Source organism: Cibotium barometz, chromosome 66, assembly GCF_041138505.1.
Source record: "Cibotium barometz isolate CiBa-2024 chromosome 66, ASM4113850v1, whole genome shotgun sequence".
Classification (NCBI taxonomy): Eukaryota; Viridiplantae; Streptophyta; class Polypodiopsida; order Cyatheales; family Cibotiaceae; genus Cibotium; species Cibotium barometz.
In genome coordinates this window covers 14,960,372-14,982,141 of record NC_141111.1, presented here as the reverse complement: position 1 = coordinate 14,982,141, position 21,770 = coordinate 14,960,372, and the positions used below count along the sequence as shown (strand labels likewise).

The 21,770-nt window shown below is 41.7% G+C and overlaps 1 protein-coding gene across 1 annotated transcript; it reads right to left on the bottom strand.

The window, feature by feature from the left end:
- Positions 1-14,171: 14,171 nt before the first annotated feature.
- Positions 14,172-21,295, bottom strand: LOC147602797 (uncharacterized). Its single transcript, XM_086797707.1, has 9 exons — positions 20,718-21,295; positions 17,312-17,782; positions 17,047-17,217; positions 16,819-16,925; positions 16,443-16,664; positions 15,834-16,331; positions 15,314-15,735; positions 14,827-14,920; positions 14,172-14,734 (listed from the first exon to the last, which is right to left on the bottom strand). Exons 1-9 carry the CDS (start codon positions 20,901-20,903, stop codon positions 14,626-14,628), a joined length of 2,280 nt encoding a protein of 759 aa, XP_086653833.1. The 5' UTR covers positions 20,904-21,295; the 3' UTR covers positions 14,172-14,625.
- Between the last annotated feature and the right edge of the window lie 475 nt (positions 21,296-21,770).

The window sequence follows — 21,770 nt, the reverse complement described above, 5'->3', positions numbered from 1 at the left end:
GTGAAACGTTAAATTTTCACGTCGTGAAACCGGACTTCACGGAATATTAAATTTGTTTTTTTTCGCGTGAACTCTAGTTCCGTGAAATTGCAGAAAATGGTTCACGCCATGAACTCCTTCACGAAATATTAAATTCAAATTTTTTAGAAAACGCCGTGAAACCTTAAGTTTTCGCACCGTGGAACATTAAATTTTCATGCCGTGAAACCGAACTTTAAGGAATATTAAATTATTTTTTTTCCATGTGAACTCTAGTTCCGTGAAATTGTTGAAAATGGTTCACTCTAGTGAACTAGAATTTAAGGAATATTAAATTATTATTTTTTCATGTGAACTCTAGTTCCGTGAAATTGTTGAAAATGGTTCACTCTGTGAACTAGAATTTATGGAATATAATGCGATTTTTTTTAAATGTCGTGAAACCTTAAGTTTTTACGCCGTGAAACGTTAAATTTTCACATCGTGAAATCGGACTTCACGGAATATTAAATTTAATTTTTTTTCCACGTGAACTCTAGTTCCATGAAATTGCAGAAAATGGTTCACGCTGTGAACCGGACTTCACGAAATATTAAATTCGTTTTTTTTTAACGTTTGACTTTTCACGGCCGAAACTTTCACGGCCAGACTTTTCACGATCGGAACTTTCACAACTGGAATTTTATCGCCGAAATTTCTTTCACAGTCGGAATCTTCTTTCACGACCGGATTTTTTTCACCGAAATTTCTTTCACGGCCGAGATTTTTTTCACTGGAATTTCTTTCACGGCCGAGATTTTTCTTTCACAGCGGGAATTTTTTCATCGGAATTTCTTTCACAATCAAAATTTTTCTCACGGCCGAAATTTTTTCATGCCCTGACTTTTCACGACCCTTGTTTTTTTTTTAGTATAGTGGGAAATACAAATTTTCCTTTTTTGTGGGAGAATATTTTTTAATTTAAAATGAAAGAGGTATGGGCTTTTTCCAAAAAGTAAGTGGGAATCAAAAAGTCAACCTTCTAATGACACCCCTTACACCCCTCATAAAATGAAAGAGGTATGGGCGTTTTTCCAAAAAGTAAGTGGGAATCAAAAAAGTCAACCTTCTAATGACACCCCTTACACCCCTTACACCCCTCATAAATGACCCCCAAAATGGATAATTTTGACAACTCATGAGCATCTACTCATTGAATGCTCATTATCCTTAATGAGTTATGTAAAAAAGTGATTAAGGCTTAATCTAAGATTAATTCTTTCACTAATCTTTCTCTCTTTTATACTAATCAAGGACTCTAATTGACCCCTAATCTCTAATTAATTTACACAATTGAGCACATCATTGGATAGAGCAAGAGAATGCTAATCCTTATGCATAAACAATTGTATAAATTAATCTAAAATAGGGGATTAATTAGACTCTTAATTATGGTCTCCTCTTTTAAGGCAAAATTAAGCAAAAAGAGTCAAATTTCTCCAATTGATAAAAAAATTAATGTGATTAGGTGTTTTGATGCATTTAGATCCTCTCAAAACACTCAAAAACACCAAATTTCGACTACTCATATGATCCATTTAGACCCCAATTAACACATTTTCTAATTTTTTTGGCCTCTTGAATAAGATTAATCACCCTTAATGATAAAAACCAGTCCATTAAGAGAAATTAGTCAAATTCAAGGGTTCTTTGATGGTTGTAAGAAAGATTAAGCTACTCCTAATGCTTGCTAACACTCTAATCCAAACGATTTCAACACAAACACACAATTAAACTAGAATTAATGATCTTAGTTCTATGTCTAACACTAAAGAGAGCTAATATTCACTAAGAATTGCATTCTATTGCATTGTTTGATGCAATGGATGCAAACTAAGCCTAATACAAACTATGTGCAAGCTCTAAGAACATGAAAAACCACCAAAACAACAACAAAAATAACAAATTAATCTAAAAATTAAGCAAAAAGCATTCTTTTCAAAAATAAAAAAGAGAGCTATTCTACACCAAATCTCACACAAATCACCATCAAATCCACATCTTTTTCATGGGAAACCATTAATCAAGATAATGGGCAATGGGTTATGCATAGATTAGAGGCAAAACGATGGAAAAAGCCAAGGGATGGCTCCCCGGGGCAGCGACGCCAAAAATGTTATGGCTCACCCTAACCCTCCTTGAAACACATCCAAAAAAAAGTGGTTACCTGGTGAACCGCAACTATCGTGAGGATCTTTCCAATGGCCGAGCTCGTAACCCTTGAGGACTCCAAGCTCTACAACTCCTTGAGAAGCAATTCCACCGTCTCCTACACGCGTTGTCACACCGCTGCGTTGCACTATGGATCCTTGTCCCTCCTCTCACCTCACTTCACTCACACACACTCACTAGCATGCATTAGGGAGAGAGATTAGCAAGAGGATTAGTAAGAGCAAGACTCAATTGCATAATGGGAGAGTCTGTTGTATTATGAATTCACTTATATACATGGCCATAAGTGTTCACACTCACTTAAACTGTGGTGGCCGGCTGGCTGGGCACTTTAGGCTCATAAGAGGCCTAATGCTATTACAATGACTACTCTCATAATATATCCATGAAGTACATCACTTAGGACTTCATCCTATCTTGCTACCACATGCTCTTGAAGCGAGAATCGCCATAAATACTCCGTCACACCATTACGGGCGCTTGTCCAAGTTGTAGCTTTGGACACTATTGCTTCATATCTTGAATGTATGACCCTTGGTGTATCTACCGTGACTCCTTGATGTAGAATAATGGCGGTAGCTCTTGTTAATCCGAGAATTGGATAAATATCCATCCCCTCCTCCTTGCCTCCCTCCCCCGTGCCTTTCTCTGAAGAAAACTCTCATTTTTTGGCCTCTCTATAAACTAAGAGCATTTAATGTTGTTAAATGAAATTAAATGCATTGAGGATATTGTCAATTATTATTTTTAACAAAAAGAAAAAAAATAGAATAAAATCTACTGAGGAGTAACTAATTAATGCATCCCAAATAATTGTTTTTGATGCGAATTCTTTCAAATCTCTTTTAAAATTTTAATGTAGTTCTACCTACATCCAAAACTATCTGTGAAATTTTTATAAAGGTTTTATCAAAATTTGTCTATTTAAGAACCACTTTGAGCTTCTCTAACTCTATCTCTCTCACATTTTTGTGTTAATATATCTTCAATATTTTGTGTTGACCTATCTGAGCTTTTGTGTTTGGAATGGATGACTCTGTCATATCAGTATTCTTTGGTGCCTTGAACAATGACCGCATGGTATCTTTTCCATGTAAAGGTCAATATTTTGCATTGAAAGACTGGGAGTTATAATCTCCTCTCTTTAGAAATCCAATCTCTTAGTTCCTTTGCCATCTATGAGCTAGAAGACAACCCAAATTACTTAATGCAATTGTATCCAAGCAAGACCACCTCCCTCTCTACCGCGTATTTTTGGACAAGGAGTTATTGAATAGATATCTAGTGATTCCGTCATGTGAGGGTGAACAGTCTGATCCAAACGTAAAAAAGATTTTGTGGATCTCATGGAAGATGCTCCATCAGCATATCTGTAGAGGTGGTGGATCTCACGACTGAAGAACCTCAAACAACCCTCAGTGTGATTCTAAAGGGTGATGAGTAACTCTCATGGTGGTATATTGAAGAAAATGTTGATGGGATGTTCGTGTGTATAGAGAAAGTTTCTAAAGTTCCTGAAATATATAATGGCAACATTACTTTTGAGCTCCCTTGCACGTGATTATTTTCTTTCTCCTATGCATGGAATGGAGCAAATGTATGATGACTATTGTTGGACTAAACCAATGAAGAAACATGTAAAGTTCTTGGGCATTGTGAGGAAGAGCTATTGTGGAGGGGTTTTTGAACGCACAAATAGTCTATGTGGAAGCTTTAGAATCAATGGCAAGGCAAGAAAATTGTCATGGAGTGGTGAGTGTTTGCAAATATTTCACACATTAATCACACAATAGGATGTAATTAACTAATGTCTTGAATTGTAGGTAAATTAACAGAGAAAGTACCCCAAGTGGGGATTTCTACCCATGGCTTTGGATCCTTGCAATGTTTTTTCTACAAAAGCATGCCTATTTGCATTGCAAAACGTGGGGCTTTAGTATACTATTGCATGCCTGCCCATACACATTCAATGAGGCTAATGATACACCGAGGTGTGCATCAACATGTAGCCCAAAAAGGAACTTGCAGAGCCGCCCCATTAATAGGACTAAGGAGCTAGTTAAAGAGGCAATATCTCATTTATCATACTATGGACCATGCAAAATTCAAATGAATATCGCGAAGCATCTTGTCACGGATGTAGTGGGTGAGAACACCAAGTACAACGGAAAATCAGATCAAACCAGTGGAGCTTGGAAGTCTTTTAGAAGAAATGCAACCTCTCATTCAAGCACATAGGTAAAGGCTTCCAAAATCTATATACTTTGAACTCTTTTGAGGTAAATTTTTTCCATCTAATATTATTAGTTCTTTCATCTAGCTTCCAAAATCTATATACTTTGAACTCTTTTGAGGTAAATTTTTTCCATCTAATATTATTAGTTCTTTCATCTAACTTAGGTTCAAGAGAATGGTTAAGGCTTCAAAGCATGGTGGTTGCTCAAGTGGTGTAGAGTCAAGCATACTGGAGCCGAAAAAACAATGTGCTTATAAATTCTTTTAGGGAGTAGATTCCCAGGGAAAAAAGACCACGAGTGTTGCTATGTATTTAAGATGTCAACTCTACTGGACCATCCTCAGGTGTGTCGACCTTGTGAGTAGGATGCATCGCTCTAGGAATGGAGATTTGAGGCAGGCTTGGGTATGCTTTGGCCATGTACGTAGAGTTGTAGGATGGACCACGATGACGGCACATGTTTAATATGACTCGAGGTATACTTTGAGATAGTACTTATACAATGTCTATGCTCTAATAAGATTTAAATGTACTCATATATTGAAGTACATACTTTAGTGTGCAAGAGCTTATAACAATTGCCACTTGCAAAATGAAAGAGAAAGACACAGTCAATGCCAATGTAAGCATGGTGTGCCCAAGGAAGTGTTGTGTCTATCTCTTTTTGAAAATGTCATAGAGTAGCATGATGGGAGGACCTGTAGTGTCATGATTAAAAGTCATTGGATGGTTTTGTTGTATTTCTATTTATGTTAAGTTTCTTAAAGGTTTTGGATTTCTTGACTTGTGCATCTTCGTACATTGTCCAGAACTTATAGATCGTTCTTTGATTTTTTTTAATAAAACAAATAGTTTTGAAAGATTTTACCTTGAAGCTAACAATTGGGAAATGTGTGTTGTTCAAACAACCTTGTGAACAGTGTACTGATAATTGACTTTCATTAAATTAACCATAAAAATAGAATTCACTTTTTCTTCTTCAAATAATGAGTGTTTAGGTTGTAAATAGGACGGGATCACGCACTCTCTCTCTCTCTCTCTCTCTCTCTCTCTCTCTCTCTCTCTCTCTCTCTCTCTCTCTCTCTCTCTCTCTCTCTGCACCAAAAAAGGAGAGATGTTCCTTTAATCACTCTTTTTTTGCATGCACCAAAAATGAGAGATGTTCCTTTAATTACTACTTTTTGCATGCAAGTCCCTCAACAAGCTGTTCCTCTCTCCCTCTCTGTCTCTCTCTCACATCAGCCCCAAATCCTCTATCTCTCACCCTCTCATCCTTCCAATATGTCTAGCTTGAGCATCACTATGCTGATCGTCAAAGAAGCCATCTCCACAGTCTTGTCTAAGCAAAGGGTGCAGATGAAAGTCAAGAGCTAGAATGGACGTGAAGTGTTGGAGTGCATACAACAAAGTCTAGAAGCACAAAAGCTATGGAACAAACTCAATAAATATGATCCGTTTTGAAGATGGAGACATATATCAATGGAATATGAAATTGAGTTCTATAATAGGGATTTGACGTACATATGACTACATAAGTGACAAAATAAAGAATCCATTCTTTGAGAGGAGCTTGGAAAGAAAGTGTAAGAAAAAGATGCCTAATTTAGAAGTGGTAATAGACAATATAGTGTTGCCATGAATTGAATAAAAGAGAATAATCATGGTAACTAGAAGATGTAAATGTGTGGACTTGCTCATTATGGTTAGAGATCTCTTGTTTATATGGACTTTTTCGTACCGAATAAATGTGTGTTTTTTTTGTAGACTTAGACTATTGTGGTAGCATACTTAATTGTGTACATGACATTATTTCAAACAAGTATGGTATTGTTTGTTTTTTTCCTTTAATAGTTCTCCTCTCTTTAAAGCTAAGATTTTTAGTATTTGCACGTAAATAAATTTTTGTTTGAGAGAGAGAGAAGAAGAAGAAGAAGAAGAAGAAGAAAAAGAGAGGGGGAGAAGAAGAAACTGCATGGTTAGAGTGAGAAAAGGTGAGAGAGGTAGAGATATAGAGAGAATGATAGAGAGAGAGAGAGAGAGAGAGAGAGAGAGAGAGAGAGAGAGAGAGGGGCACGAGAGAGAGGGAGAGGGAGAGGGAGAGAGAGGAGTCTGGGTTGAGGTAGGAGTAGGGAGAAGAGAGAGAAGACATGGTTATAGAGAGATATTGGTTGTTAAAAAAATCCCACTCCATCCCCAAATACAACCCTCAAAAGTTAATTCAGGTAAATTCTTTAGAGTGGTCACTAGTACACCATATTCCTCAGGCATGCTTTTTAGAAGTATGGCAAGTGCATCCTTTTCACCTTCTTTGCATCAATGCCATCTAACTTGATCATGATGATTTTCATTTTTCTTATGAATTGTGTTAGTGACTCATCAAATTTCATCTCTAAGCCATAAAATTCTATTTTCAAATGGATTTCTTGATTCTTGGATTTGGAACCAAATATTAATTTTAACTCATCCCATGCTTGTTTTGCCATGGTTTTGGAATCAATACAAATAAGGTTGGTGCCCAAGTGCAATCCAATTAATGATAGTGCTTGTTCATCTTTTTCATTCCAAGTGCATTCTCCTTAATTAATTTCCATAACTTCTTGTGCTAAGAAGATACTTCATTTTTATGGCCTAGGTTTGAAACCCTTCCCCAAAAAACTTCTCAATATTTGTGATAGTGCATTCTCCTTAATTAATTTCCATAACTTCTTGTGCTAAGAAGATACTTCATTGTTATGGCCTAGGTTTGAAACCCTTCCCCAAAAAACTTCTCAATATTTGTGATAGTGCCTGACGCGATTACAAAGGTCTTGACTCTAGGTAATTGCTTACAAATTGGCAGTTAAAATGTGCTCAATTGCTTCCCATCAGTATCAAATGATGTGATTTGATGCTTAAACAAGGTTAATGTGACTTGATATTTTTGTGTATTGTGCAATAGCATCCATGTGAACCAAAATTTCAAGCATTGTGAAGATTTTTATAACCTTGTTTGAAAGGCCTACCATGTGAACATGCTATAGGCAAACCTTATCCTGTGTGAGGGAGATCGATATATATTCAAAACACACACACACACATACCCACGTCGCGTAGCCCTAATGGCATCGAACCCGGGTCCTCTCACTAGAACCCAACCATTCTACCAACTCAACTACACGCCCGTGGTGGGTAGGCAAACCTTATCCTGAAGTATGACATGACCACATAGTTACACAAGAAGCAACCATTCTACACGCCCGTGGGTAGGCAAACCTTATCCTGAAGTATGACATGACCACATAGTTACACAAGAAGCAAGGTAGATTCTTGATGGTGAGTTCAGCCAAGGCGGACGGGTTGTCATTTGTTGATGAAGATGCACGAGCTGCGGCTTGCAACTATGGTGTATTTTGTGGTTGGTGTGCAAGGTGATGATGCACACAATTGAGCTGGTAACAGCTTTCAAATTATGACGAGCATTGGTGCAGAAGAAGTGCTTTGTTAATGGATGCACAGCAACAACCTTATAGCACGATCGTGTATGTTGAACACATATGCAGCTTCCTCAACTCTCTCTCTCTCTCTCTCTCTCTCTCTCTCTCTCTCTCTCTCTCTCTCTCTCTCTCTCTCTCTCTCCCCTATGTAATTAAAAAGGCATGCTTGATGAGATGAGAGCTAATGAAAGACACTTAATTCTATCTACTTGTGTGAGATTAAAAACTGAATACTACTTAATCTTGCCATGCCTTGCAAGCTAGCCGACTAGGCTCTGATACCATATAAAGATTCATGGATCTAGAGCTAGTTTATTTGAGCTTATGGATGGTCAACAACAACCTTCTCCATGATATGCATAATTAAGAACTAAATAAAAGCACACTCTTAATTGAAAGGAAACAAATGCAAGAGAACATCACTTACAAGATAATTGCTCCAATGCTTGACTTGAGTTGTTGATTTGATAGCTTGAAAGTGACCTCTTTTATATGAGGTGTGTATATCTAGGCTTTGTTAGCTCATGTGGGATAAAGTGACCTGGGTGATGTGGCTTATTGTTCATGGTTCCCTCCTCTACTCATGCCTTGCCTCTATCTTGTGCTCAATGGCACTACAAATCTCAACAAGGGACAAAGGGGTTGTGCAACTTGCCCCAATGTCGACCTGCGTGGGGCACATTTTTTGGAAAAAAATCTTACTCAAAGGTAAGCTTGTTTGATAGGCAAATTGGTTTTAGCTATCCCTTATAAGTCAACTTTGTGTACCAAAATTTGCTCTTCAAGTTCTTTGTGCTTTTGTGGTGACATGCACCTCAAGGTGTAATATAGAGAAGATTTTATAAGCACCACAACAAATTCTTCTAGAGAAAGAAGGAAGGCCACACTCACATTTTTGAAATGCAAACCTAGGTTGCTAACTAGTTCTAGTAGGCAACGAAAATGAGAACACATTGCATTCATGTAATAATTAGTGGTGGGGCTATGAAGTAGCACACAAAAACCCTAGCCTCATGCTTAGAGAGAAAATCCAGAGGGAGAATTCTTTTTAAAACAACCCTAGCGCTGCGTCCCCCGTCTCTGTCTACGTAGGCGACCCCTGCCGCCTCACCACCCTCCTCCACCATGTCCTATGACCACGATCACTCCTTCGCCGTCCTCGATCGCCTTGTGCCGACCACGACCCCTCCTTTCCATGTCCCAACCATGGCCCCTCCTTTTCCCCTCCCATGTGCCCCTTCTCCTACGTTGGCTGCTGCTGCTGCTGCCACACCGACGCTATGTGAGGTGGGATTTCTATCCGAAGGGACTTGGTGCCTTGAGGGTATGCTAGCCCGCCCCGAATAATTTGCCTCTATATGGGGAGGAGGTGCAAAAGGAGAGGCAAAGCACGGACCCATGGTAGGCACCTTAGGAACGCACTCACGCACCGAGTAGGCATGTTAGGCCTTCTCGGGCGCGGGAGAGGTTCCGTGGTGGGTGCCGAGTGCCCTGGGGGTTGCCCTCCGCGCCTTGCACCTCCTCCCCATATAGAGGCAAACTATTCGGGGCGGGCTAGCATACCCTCAAGGCACCAAGTCCCTTCGGATAGAAATCCCACCTCACACGCTGCCCATGACTGTTGGCACGACCCATCATCTAGATATTCATATAATCAACAAGGACCTTCCATGCCTTATCTTTGACTACTCCACCTACTTAATGCACTCTGCCTCTAGCCCAAGCGCTCGATAATGCCAAGTCCATCGAGCCATAGAGGTCGCCCAACTCCGTTACAGGTATGGGCACAACCATGCATAAGTTTGTTGCCATGCCTCTAACAATGTAATGATCTTGACTCCCCACGAAAAGTATTTTCAAGAAAATATCGACGAAAGTAGCCAAGAGAGTCGAAAAAAGAGCTAGAGAAGTGCACACACACAAGCACACCTTCCGCCCATTGTCCATGCACGTCACCTGCATATTTCATTATGGGCATCACAATTTTTTCACTTCTCACATCTCATGTCACGTACAAGCACTTGCACATGCAACTAACCTCATCAATGCCAACCCTCGCCGTACATCTCTAGATGGGGGACCATGGGACGGATGCAAGCTTGGTCCATGGTACGACTCATCGGGAACTCCACATCAACAACAACTCGCTCTGGCTAATGCAATCGTCAAGCAAAATCCCCATCTAGGAATAAATCCTTGTCACACTTACACCCTGGACCTCCATCTACTCATGCTAATCATTCCCCTCGACAAGTTGCCTGCCATTAGAGCTATCCAAAGATGCCTACCACTTTGCTCTGCCTCTGGTTGCGGATCAATCCCGATCTAACCACTTAACCTTGCCATTAACAACCTCACATTGAAGGGTCCACACCACTTCCATAACCAATAAAGGCCTGACATGAAGAACCTCTACATCGCCTATCACTTTCTATGACCCCTCAACAAGTTGCCTGCCATTAGAGCTACCCAAAGATGCCCATCTCAGTCCCGATCTAACCACTTAACCTTGCCATTAACAACCTCACATTGAAGGGTCCACACCACTTCCATAACCAACAGAGGCGGCCTGCGATGAAGAACCTCTACATCGCCTATCACTTTCTATGACCCCTCAACAAGTTGCCTGCCATTAGAGCTACCCAAAGATGCCCATCACTTTTCTCTGCCTCTGGCTGCGGATCAATTCCAATCTAACCACTTAACCTTGCCGCCAACTCCATGGAATATCATGGACCATCCACTTCTTTGCATATAGCAATTTCACCACCGACACGCGAGGATGTGGTCACACCATTAAGAAGGAGGATATTTTAACCACTCTGCTGGTTAACATGGTGTCACCTACTTGGCCTATCGTCGTAAGGTTTTTTGCCATCTTACCCGTGCGAACAGACACTTAACTTTTGTAAGATAGCGTTGAAACATATAAAGTGGTCCTTAATGTCAAATAGGGAAAGTCTACGAACTTAGTATACATAGTTTCTTAAGACTAGTAATAGAGGCCATACTATTTTTTAGTTTAGTTGGCCTAGTGTAAAAACTAGTCACTTGTATGTAAATTATTTTTGACAATAAGCAATATACAATCATTCCCTTGTAATAGTTTACTTGTGAGTTCTCCTTTTTTCCTTTTCTTACTTGCTTAATGGATGCATGCTACATAAGTTTGATTTTAGGTTTTTTTCTTGCATTAGCTTCCTCTTCTTCCCCCGCTTTTTGTGAGAGAGAACCATCGAGAAGACGGATCTCTTCTTACCTCCATCTAGACATTGAGAGCTTTCCCTTCACCCCTTTGGCAAGAAGCATTCTAGTGTGACAATGGATTGAGGACACGACAGACGAGCTAAAGCACCCACATAGAAAGTTGCACATTATAACTCCAAGGCAAGAACCAACGACACATTCTTCGACAAGGTTAAGGTAATCTCTAACTTGAACAATTGCTCCTATTGATGCAAACCTAGATAGACGCATTAGTTTGGCTTCTTCAAAAAGTAGGGTGTCATAAAACTTATAATGTTATTGTTGGATCCACATTTGGTATAAAGTGTCTTTATGTTGCTCCTACCAATGCCAACCTAGGTGTGCTTGCTTACAAATGCACTAGTTTGGCTTTTTCTTCCGAAAGTAGGGTGTCATAAAACTTATAACATTATTATTGGAGTCAGGAGAGAATGGGACGACTAGGAAGATTTATGATCAATGGGATGTACTACAATTTGATTGATTATTGTTGTCAATAAAATTTCCTAGAGCAATTGTAAATGCACCTCCAATTTTAAATTTAATTCATGGGTTGTTGCTTTGACACCAAGTTGATAACCCAATCATAAGAAATGTGTTAGCTCACCACTAAAATTTAAAAAAAAATTAATGCACACATATCAACTTAAAAAAATTGTTAATTTTAACAACTATTATCATGATTTTAAGCTATGATATGATCAATGAGAGTGCTTTAAGACCCATAAATATTCATAAGCTTAGCAACTATTATCATGATTTATGATCAATGAGAGTGAGCAATGCTACACCTAAATTTAAGGATGAATTAAAATGAAAATGCATATTACTATTGATTTTTAGAGTTGTTTATGTACCTTGCGAAAGTGCAAAAACACACAAGCTAACCTAAAAGATAACTTTTTAATCTTTCATACGATACTTCCCAATTGTCAAGTACATACAAATCCTTGACCTTATGCATCATTTAGCATGCTCAAAAATGAGTTAAAAACACACAAATCACACCAATGGTCACCAAAAAGCGTCTTTTTAGATGTGACTCTAATCAACACTAATCAAGATATGGGCATGCCTTGAAAATGAGAAATCGATAGAGAGAACGCTCAAACATATCCCCAACAACAATGCCAAAGATGCTTATGACTACCTTGTCAATACATGTATTGTCATAGGGACTTCTCGACAAGCCACAAAAGTAACTTCGGTATGCACACTAACACATCATTCATGTGATCTTTATATTGTTACACAGAAAAAAGCACCTCAAAGGATGGGATGAATGAAAAGAGCTAATCCTAGCTTTGATAAAGGCAAAATTTGGTCATCCATCATGTATCTTATAGTCTCCTAATCACTCAAGAGAAAAAGAAAAACAAAACCTTCCACAAGGCAAAGAACTTATTGCACGAGAGAACAATACACAATTATTGCTTACAAACTGAATTAGAAACTATTGGCACTTGTAGACCCATGTGCTCTGATAAAGTGCTTTGATAGTGATCCAGGTAAACTCTAATGACTAAGGATGTTATCTACTAGCAAGAACGCACAACGCAATGAAGAGAGATCTCAAGTTCTCAACTTAATGATCTCAATATAACAAAGAGGCTACCAAATGCATCCATACATAATACCTAAGGTTGATGGTATCATAGGTGGGGCCAAGCTGACTACCCTATGATTGTCCAAACTGACCAAACCCACCACATTAGACCAAACAAGAGACCATAGATCATGGTACAACTTCCAAGCCCATCTGAGGTCATTTGGACATCCGTTCAAGCCCACAATTCAAGAAGAAGGCATCCTAAAAATATATCCTTCTTCCCCAAGGCAATCCTAGTGTCTTTGTGGAGCACGTAAGGCAAATGAACATTTATTTCTTTTGAAGAACTCAGATAGCCCACTTGTATGTAAATCTTCTGTTACAAAGAATACTGTAGCATCAAGAAAGTAACTAAAACACCCACACTACCCTACAAGCTTGATCCTCACCCCAGAAGGGTAGTAATTCCATGGAAGCCTTGCTCTTTAAAAACATGTCAAAAGGGCTACCTGCCTACATTTCTAAATAAGGACAAGATAATTAAAAATTCTATGTGACAAACAACACAGATGAAATGTTCAATCACCCAAAAAGGACATTTAGAGCCAGGTAGTACAAGGACATCAGGAGTCATGATTGGCAAGCACTGAAAAACACCATCAATCCACAAGTCGTAGTCATGTGGGATTGGTTGCCCAAAATAGCATGAAAACCCCCCCATGACACTAAAGAGGGAAGTTCGCACATCCCTGAACTTAATCTTTGACGTTTGCACAACTTCTAGGGGATTGCCTCCAAAAGTGCGTGCAATAACCTGTATTAAGCCTTTCGGGCATACCTCTGATGGCACTTTAAACAGAACGTATAGGGGACACCAAAAATGAAACTCATGTTGGGTCCACCAACACGCAACCTAGTGATGAGGACTCTTAGGTTTCCAGGGCATGGATCCAGGTTCAAACCCTCCCTTGGCTACGCCCATGGATGATCTATAACCCACATATGCACACACACACACACTCCGACACTCAATTGTAAATGTGTCCAGCCAGACCCAGGGACATGTCAGGCCACAAGTTCATACACAGGCCTTGTAAAAAATACCTGGTTCAAGTCATGCCAATGCAAAGAATCTGTCAAATTCTCCCACTCTTCTGCCTCGCCTCCAGCTTGGCCACATCAGGGACCTTTTTGCGGAACAGGTGTCCACTAGGTGGGCCCAAGACCACATCGAGATCAGGCCCTGTAAACAAAGCTCAGAGCTTCCTGATACCATGCCGCCATTAAGCAATTTGCGATGTCACCTTCCATCACTTCCACCCGCGAAGAGTTGTGACACCAGCTCAGCAAACCCATTGAAACACCACATACACGAAACATACAATCCAATAGGTATGATAACACATAAAGCATATAACTTGATCAGTATGGTAAACAGAATAAGCCTGTAGTACGATACTTCCCACACTCAGCAGAATTTGTATAGGAACAAAACTTTAAGGTCTCACGTCCTGCTGACTACAAGAAAGCTGCTGCTGCTGCTAAGCATGGTGCATTATTACACAAGCTCATAGATTTTCTGTGAGCCTCTTAAACCCATAACCTCTGAGCACAAAACTGAGCCGCAAGAAACACTCAAGCTGGTGTCATGATGAGCCAGGAAAAAATGCTAATGGGATACTTTACAGCCATCAGAATTTATACAAATCTGATGAAATATCCTGGCTGTTTGAGGTGAACAAACCCATGTTGCCTCAATTTCTGTTTAAGCCAAATGATCTATATGACACCACTTGTCACTATAGTATGGTCATTCGCAGGCATGATAAATTGAACACAACAGATCACAGACACCTGCTGCCAGCAGCTGCTGCCTACCGCTGGTGGCTGGCAGCTTCATGCTCTAGCAATTGTGCCTGCTGTTATGTATCCTAAATAGAGGCTAGAACTGCATCATAACACAACCACCAAAATCTTTTCACGGAACAAGTGGTCCAGGGTGGTAGGACGGGTGCTCCAAGCTCCACCGAAGAGGGCCACCTAACACAAGAAAATTTTGTAGAGTAATGCTTAGGACTTCATATGATAGCAGTTTAGTCGCATAGTTTAAGAATAAAGCACCCTGCCTTTACCTTTCTCCACTGAATATTTTGTAGATACACAAAGCACACGAGGACCAGGTGAGTCTGCCACCTAGCTGTTTCATGTAGGGAAACAGCAGTTCCCCTGCCAATTAACATAAATCCCAGAGTCAGAAATGAAAACTCGTATTTCAATCTAATACAACTTCCTCGATAACAAAAAAGAGAAGTATGTCACAGACATGTCACATAGAGAAAAATGTGTGTTGCCCTATCTCACAAAAAATCTGATGCATAGGGCAACATGTGGGTTGTCCTATGTGACATTAGGTTGAGATGCAAGTTGCCACATGTGATGGGAACTTGTAACCAATCACAATGTGGGTTGCTAAAGTTGATAAAACATGAACATACATATGGAATGCCATAGCTGACATGTGGGTGTCAGAGAGAAAGGCTTTGGTGGTGCCCTATGTAGGTGCGTTGCCATATATGATATGCAGGTATCACGTAAGGGTAAGCACTATTATTTACATACCAATGCTTGCAGTCTTGACCCCAAGAGAGGTTATTAATCTCTGTGTAGCTGCTGGAACTAAAGAATCTTTCCTTTGCCAGCTTTTCTGGCCTCGAACCTTGGAGGGCTGCTTGGCCACTTGCTGGACTCTTGCTTCTGCTGGCAAATTCTCAAACCATATACCAGAAGGGAACCTCCTGGGCTGTACAAACCAAATAGCTACTTGTGCGTATGGAAAACAATGCAAAATAGCTATGAAGATCTGCAGGGAGAATCTCACGATCCACAAGGAAGTGTACAACATTGTAAAGAAAATGTAGAAAACAGATGTTGTAGGGAGCAGCAGCAGCAGTGGCGTGAACATCAAAGAGCCAACAACATGCTGTTCCACACTGTAGTCGTACGTATCGATCCTTCCTCTGAGAGTGTTGCGCTTCCGCCCCCTGTAGATATTGTCCACTGGCCAGTTACTACACTCCTGTAAATAGTACATTAGATTAAGGGAAAATTTTCAAATGCCTTAAAAAGCTGAAAGGCGCACCTGAAAAGACGCCACAAAGCGGCTAATGCCTGTAGCTGGTTTGAATACAGAAATGCCACCAATTGGTGCAAGGATGAAATGTGAATAGTGGCCAAGAAAAGCATATCTGCAATTATTGCAGCTGGCACGGTTATACCGAGCAGCATCCCAGAGATTGCGAGCATGTATAGTAAGGGTCCAAACACTGGCTTCAGAAGGTACAATAAGGTGGACCATACTTGAATCACGTTCAACGAAACTAGCCCAAGTATTCCAGCCAGTTCCGTGTTTAGCTTGAATCCAGCCGGGACACCCATAAGCCATATGCAGCCAGTTCGAAGGATGTCATCCGTAAGGCTCCGCACCATGCTGCGGATGTAATGATTGATAGCAGATTGATGGCAAAAAAAGAAGGCTCCCGCTAAAATCCCGAAAACTAGGTCAAATATAATGGCCGACCAAGTAGAGTGCCTGACTAAGGCAGTCCTGTGGGCTGCTGCAATGTTGGGCTGATCCCGTCTGCATCGGTCAGTCATACAACTATCAGAGCATGAACCAAATACTGTGATACGAGGATAAGGATATGATACATAAAAAAATTTCCAGAATCCAACTACCGATGTGCCTTACCCACAGCCTCTCCACAAAAGAATGACCGGCCATCTGGTTAGCTCATAGCATCGAATGCAAATATTGTGGTGTGTGAGCTTCAAAAGCTTCGCAAAAAGAGCATTTACAAGCATAAACGGCCATACTTTTAGAAGGCATGATCCAGCTTGGACAATTATGTAAAAGAGGGTGGCCAGGAGTGCAGCTGTTGCTGCTATGAGATGCCGGTAAAGAGGAGTTAAACTGTGAAAAAAACCAAATTGTGCCAACAACCCATGAGTCCTTTGCCATAGGGCTACTTGAGCATGTTTTACACATATGTTGTCGTCTTAAAAACAAAAGATATGGGAAAAAAACACGAGATGATGTTTTCCAACAAAAACAGAAGATGTCTTACATGAAGCTAAGAGAAAGCCCCTTACAAGGTGTATCTAAAGAAGCCACCAAATGATTAATGGACTTTTCCGCAGCAACAGCACAGTTGAGCTGCAGAACCACCAGATCCTGAAAATACCGGGAAAAACATTTGGTGGTCAGATTCAAAGCATACAAAAATGTCTAGACATTGCCTCTATCCAAGCTTCAACCATGCACTAGATATACTAGATAGGGAAGAAAGACTTGCAATATTGGGAGCATCTCGGTGCTTCTTGAGATCTGTTATCCACTCTGCCTTCTGATGATGTGAGTCTAGTCCCATGAGAGCCTCTTGATCCAGACTTGCCTGAGAAACAAAACTCCATGGCCAGATAGAAAAGTGATGGCTGGCAAGCTTGGGCTGTTCGTATAAGATGAGCTGCCACAGTCAAAAACTCTATCAGCAGGTATCATAATCAAACAATACACTGGCAAAACATCTACTTATGAAAGGTATAAGAGGTGAATCGTACATGAAAGTCAGGAATGCAGGAACTGCCTTGAACTCTCAATTTATGAATATGAGGGATCCAATCCAGCAAGTTTTTGGTCAGTACAGCAGGTTGAATCAAGAGCTCAATCCATGTGTCTGATGCCATGGGTGCTTTGTAAGAGTTCTCAACCTTCACTTCCTCACAAACCAGGAAACCATTGCGTGGCCGATGCAGGCCGCTCACATCAATATCAGCTCGATTCTTCCTTGACCTGTTACCCTTGTAAGGATGCACTTTGCTGCACCCTGGTTCCTCTTGTGACCAAAAGCAGCTATCCACTGGCCTGTTATCTTCATAATCTAATGTGATTAAACCACTTGAAATGGAAGAATCCCTAATGTTCCGTGAACCTTGTTCCGAACCAAAAGAGGAGCACTTCCCGATCACAGAAAATGTGGCCCTGCTTTGTAGCTCACTGGGCAGCCTGTTGGTCGCACACCTTAACATGGCCTGCATAAGCAATCGTTCTACTACATGTTAGATACAAACTTTCTATAACACTTTACAGCTCACTGGGCAGCCTGTTGTTCGCACACCTCAACATAGCCTACATAAGCAATCGTGCTACTACATGTTAGATACAAAGTTTCTATAACACTTAATTTTGCACACACTCCCCTGCTGAATTTTAGACCCAAACAAAGCACTATCAATCAGCTGGTCACCGTCCATGTGCTTGTGGACGAACACAGATCAAAAGAAAAAGGCCTGGTAGTGTTGATTTGTAGTTTGAAGGAGTCTTTGATACAGTACCCCAGTCAAAGCTTGGAGAGAAAAATGGACAGCTTGAGGTGTCTCAGAAGTTGCCTAATTATAAAAAGCTGGTTTGTGAGTCATCAAGCTGTCCTTGTGTCTGATACGCAAGCATTTCCAATGATTGCTAGCTCGTACACGCAATTGAGCCACAAAGGCAATCAACTGACAGTCTATTGCTCCTGTTGCTGCTCATCACTGAGGGTCTCACCCCTCGGCTGTTCCTCTTCCTAATCTTGTGTAAAATTGGTTTCCCATCATACAAAGGAAAAAACGAGAAGGATTTAAAAGGAAGGGGAGTGTGGAGAAGTAGAGAAACAAGCACTTCCAAGATTCCATCGACGATCTAACCCCTCCCACCAAAGGAAAAGGCTTGAAAGGGAATATCTACAACCCTCAAGATATAAACTTGAAATTTGAGCTCTTGCTCCACTTCAAGATGCTTGCAAGAATCCTCTTGAGGGAGTGCTTAGATTACAATGGTATTGGCATATATGCTATGAGTAGTGCCACATGTGAACATGGGCTAACCAAGGGCACTTTTCTCCCTTTGGGTTTTTCCCCTTGGATATGTTGGGGTAAAGGCGTTATGCCCACCCTTATAGTGTGTACAAGCCCATAAGTTATAGTACATAGTACACTTAGTACTTTTAATGTACTAAGTGCACTATGTGTACTAGTGCAATATACATGTGTGATAGGGGAGTCACACACTCATATCATTATGAGTTGACTTATCCCCACAACTCTCTCTCTCTCTCTCTCCCTTGTTCTTCTCTGTGTATGTCTCCCACATGACCTAACCCTAATTCCTGTTTCTCCCACACAGGATATTAGATGTGAAAGGACACCACTCATTTATTGTATTTTAATATTGTGGAGCCAACCCCCAAGCTCCACACACTTTTGTATCCTATCTTCTTTGAGCATCAATCACCATCTCACTTACTCTTGAGTGTGCTTGCTGCTATGTTTCTCTTTGTGTCTCTGTTTTCTGTGCAACCCTAACATAACAGTGGTATCAGAGTGAGGTTCCCCTTCTCCTGCACGCATTGGTCCGTCTCTCTCTGTGGTTCCGTCCGCCAGGGGCAACTCCGTCGACCAGGCGTGCGATTTCATCCGCAGGAGCTTCTCGGTCTGCGGCACTCTGCCCTCCTGTGCCGCTTCCCATTCTAGCATGCTCAGCCCTTCCACCACCCGTTTCAGCCTCCAAAGGGGGCGGCGCTAGTGGGGAGGGCTGCACCACAGCCCAGCCCACAAGCTGAGCTCACGCCATAGTCGGTGGCGCTCGGTTGAGCTCCACCACACATGGCTTTACGTGGCACAAGCCACTTTGGCCGAAATTTGGGCCTTCTTTCCGTCGTCATATCAGTTCCGTCCGGCATTCTCACCATCGCCCAGCCATGTACGCGTGCTCTAACGCCGTCGCCTGAAGGTAACTTGCACGTCATCATGCCTCCCGTCGACTTCGTCGTCTTTGCCCAAGCCCGCCGTCGCCTGCTGTGCCCGTCCTGCAATGACTGCAGCAGCCCATCAGTAGTCGCCCACGCCATCTGCAACTCCTACATGCGCAGCCTGCAGCAGCGGGAATCGTTTGCACAGTCTCCAACACTGTGGGCTAGAGTCTTTGCACAGTCTTCAGCGTGCCATCTGTTGGCCAGAAGCCATCGCCAGAGTCTTCGAGAGGGCTTCTGTCCCACAGTGTGGCCTGTGGCAGAGAGTGGGCTGCTGTCCCAAGGTGTAGCCAATAAACGCTGAGGTGCTGTACTGACAGGCGATGATGATAAAGCAACGCGGTGTGTGCACTGGCAGCAGCAGCAGCAACAGCAAATGGTACCGGATATGGTCAAGCAGTGGTACATGCTGATGAATGATGAGGCTAACCTATATATATGGTGAGGGACTGCTGGTCGGCCAGCAGCAAAGACACAAAAAACCTAGATGAGGGCAAAAACGCATGCACAAAGATGGAAAAGGAGAGCTTTGCCTTGAGACTTGAGACATGTTGCGGCCACAATCACCAAATGCTGTGGCAAGGGCATTGAAGAAGGAGAAGTCACCCTCACCGACCCAATCGTGAGGCAGCAACATCCAGATTTCAAACTTAAGTTTGTACACCAAGAAGTAGGAACAAAGCTACCTTAGACAAATACAGTTATGGTGATTACACCTTCCCTGCAGTAAGCACTGCTTGTATGGAACCAGAAATGAAGTGCATGGCAGAGGCTTACATTGCCTCTTGGCCATGGGGTGGTCACAGCAACATAGAACCAGAAAACCACTTTTCTGTTTTCAGCAGTTCTCTTTTTGTCTTGAAAATTGCCCGTACACAAGGGGTGATCTTCAATGGTGCGCTCTCTCTCTCTCTCTCTCTCTCTCTCTCTCTCTCTCTCTAGCGCACACATATACATACATACTTTATGTATGCCTTTATATACAATTACATAATTAAGCACCACTCCATAATTAATCAAAAAATGAGGATCTTCACAAGGGAGGAGATTAAAAAAACCTAGAAAGGTAACCCTAACTCGAAATCAAGCAATAATGGGACTCGGATTGACTTTAGATGGGGTAACCCTAATCTCAGAGACAGATGGATTAAAAGAACAACAGGGGGATTCACAAGAACCTGCAGGAATGGATCGGAGAAGTCGGAGCTGATCACTGCATTACTACACGCGGTGGCAACGACAAGATCCACACACTGCGAGTCGCGGGTGGCCCACCCTAAGAGGAGATTGGTATGGCGAGAGGGCCTGAACCTCAGATGACAGGGCCACCATAGCCTGCATTGAAGCCTCGCCTTTCCATCCATGGATACGCGGCAATCCTATCGCCCATCTTGTTTCACATCCTCCGCCCCTCTTAAGCAGATAATTCTTCTCACGAGGCTCTCTCCATTGAAGCTCGCCCAGAGGCCGTCTCCACCACAGGCATCTTAATAGGGCAAACCCAGGCGAACATCACAATAGGGCAGCAGCTGCTTCAAAGAGCTCTGCACAAACAAAGGAGAAGAAAGGTACAAAGAAGGGCTCTAAATGAGGGCAAATGAGTCGTCTGGATGCGAATTTGGAAGCTTGGGGGCATGCCATGGTGAGCTGTATGTTGATGTTGAGAGAGGCAGGGTGAGATGAGATGCAGAACGAAAAGGGTATTGCCTTCCTGAGGTAAATTTGAATTTTGCAAATTGGGCCATTTTCAGTCCCCAAATTAGTCATGCACATGGGGTCTTTACACACTCTAATGCAATGGTATTGTGGGATGGGCTAGGAGACGGCCTCCAACGGGCGGCCAAGAAAGATAACTTATGCAATGGTGATGTGGGATGGGGGCTAGGAGACGGCATCGAATGTGCAAGATAGATAGATAATGGACGACTACCGCGTATGCTTGAGAGCAAATAGAGGAGGCTGGCATAGGCAAGTGTGAAAAGGCCCTCATGGACTTTGGATGCATTGGCATCCAAAGTCTAGTAATGGGATCTTTTGGGCAAAAGCAACAAGTGGAGATATTTTGTTCCTTGTTTCCATGGGCGTGCTAGATGTGCGATAGGCATCTTGCGAGGGAGGCCACTTAGATCTTTTTATTTTTGGGCTCCAAGGCAAGTGTGAAAAGGGCCCCTATAGACTTGGATGTGATGACATTGAAAGCGAAGGATGGAGGAGCAAGATTACCGACCCTT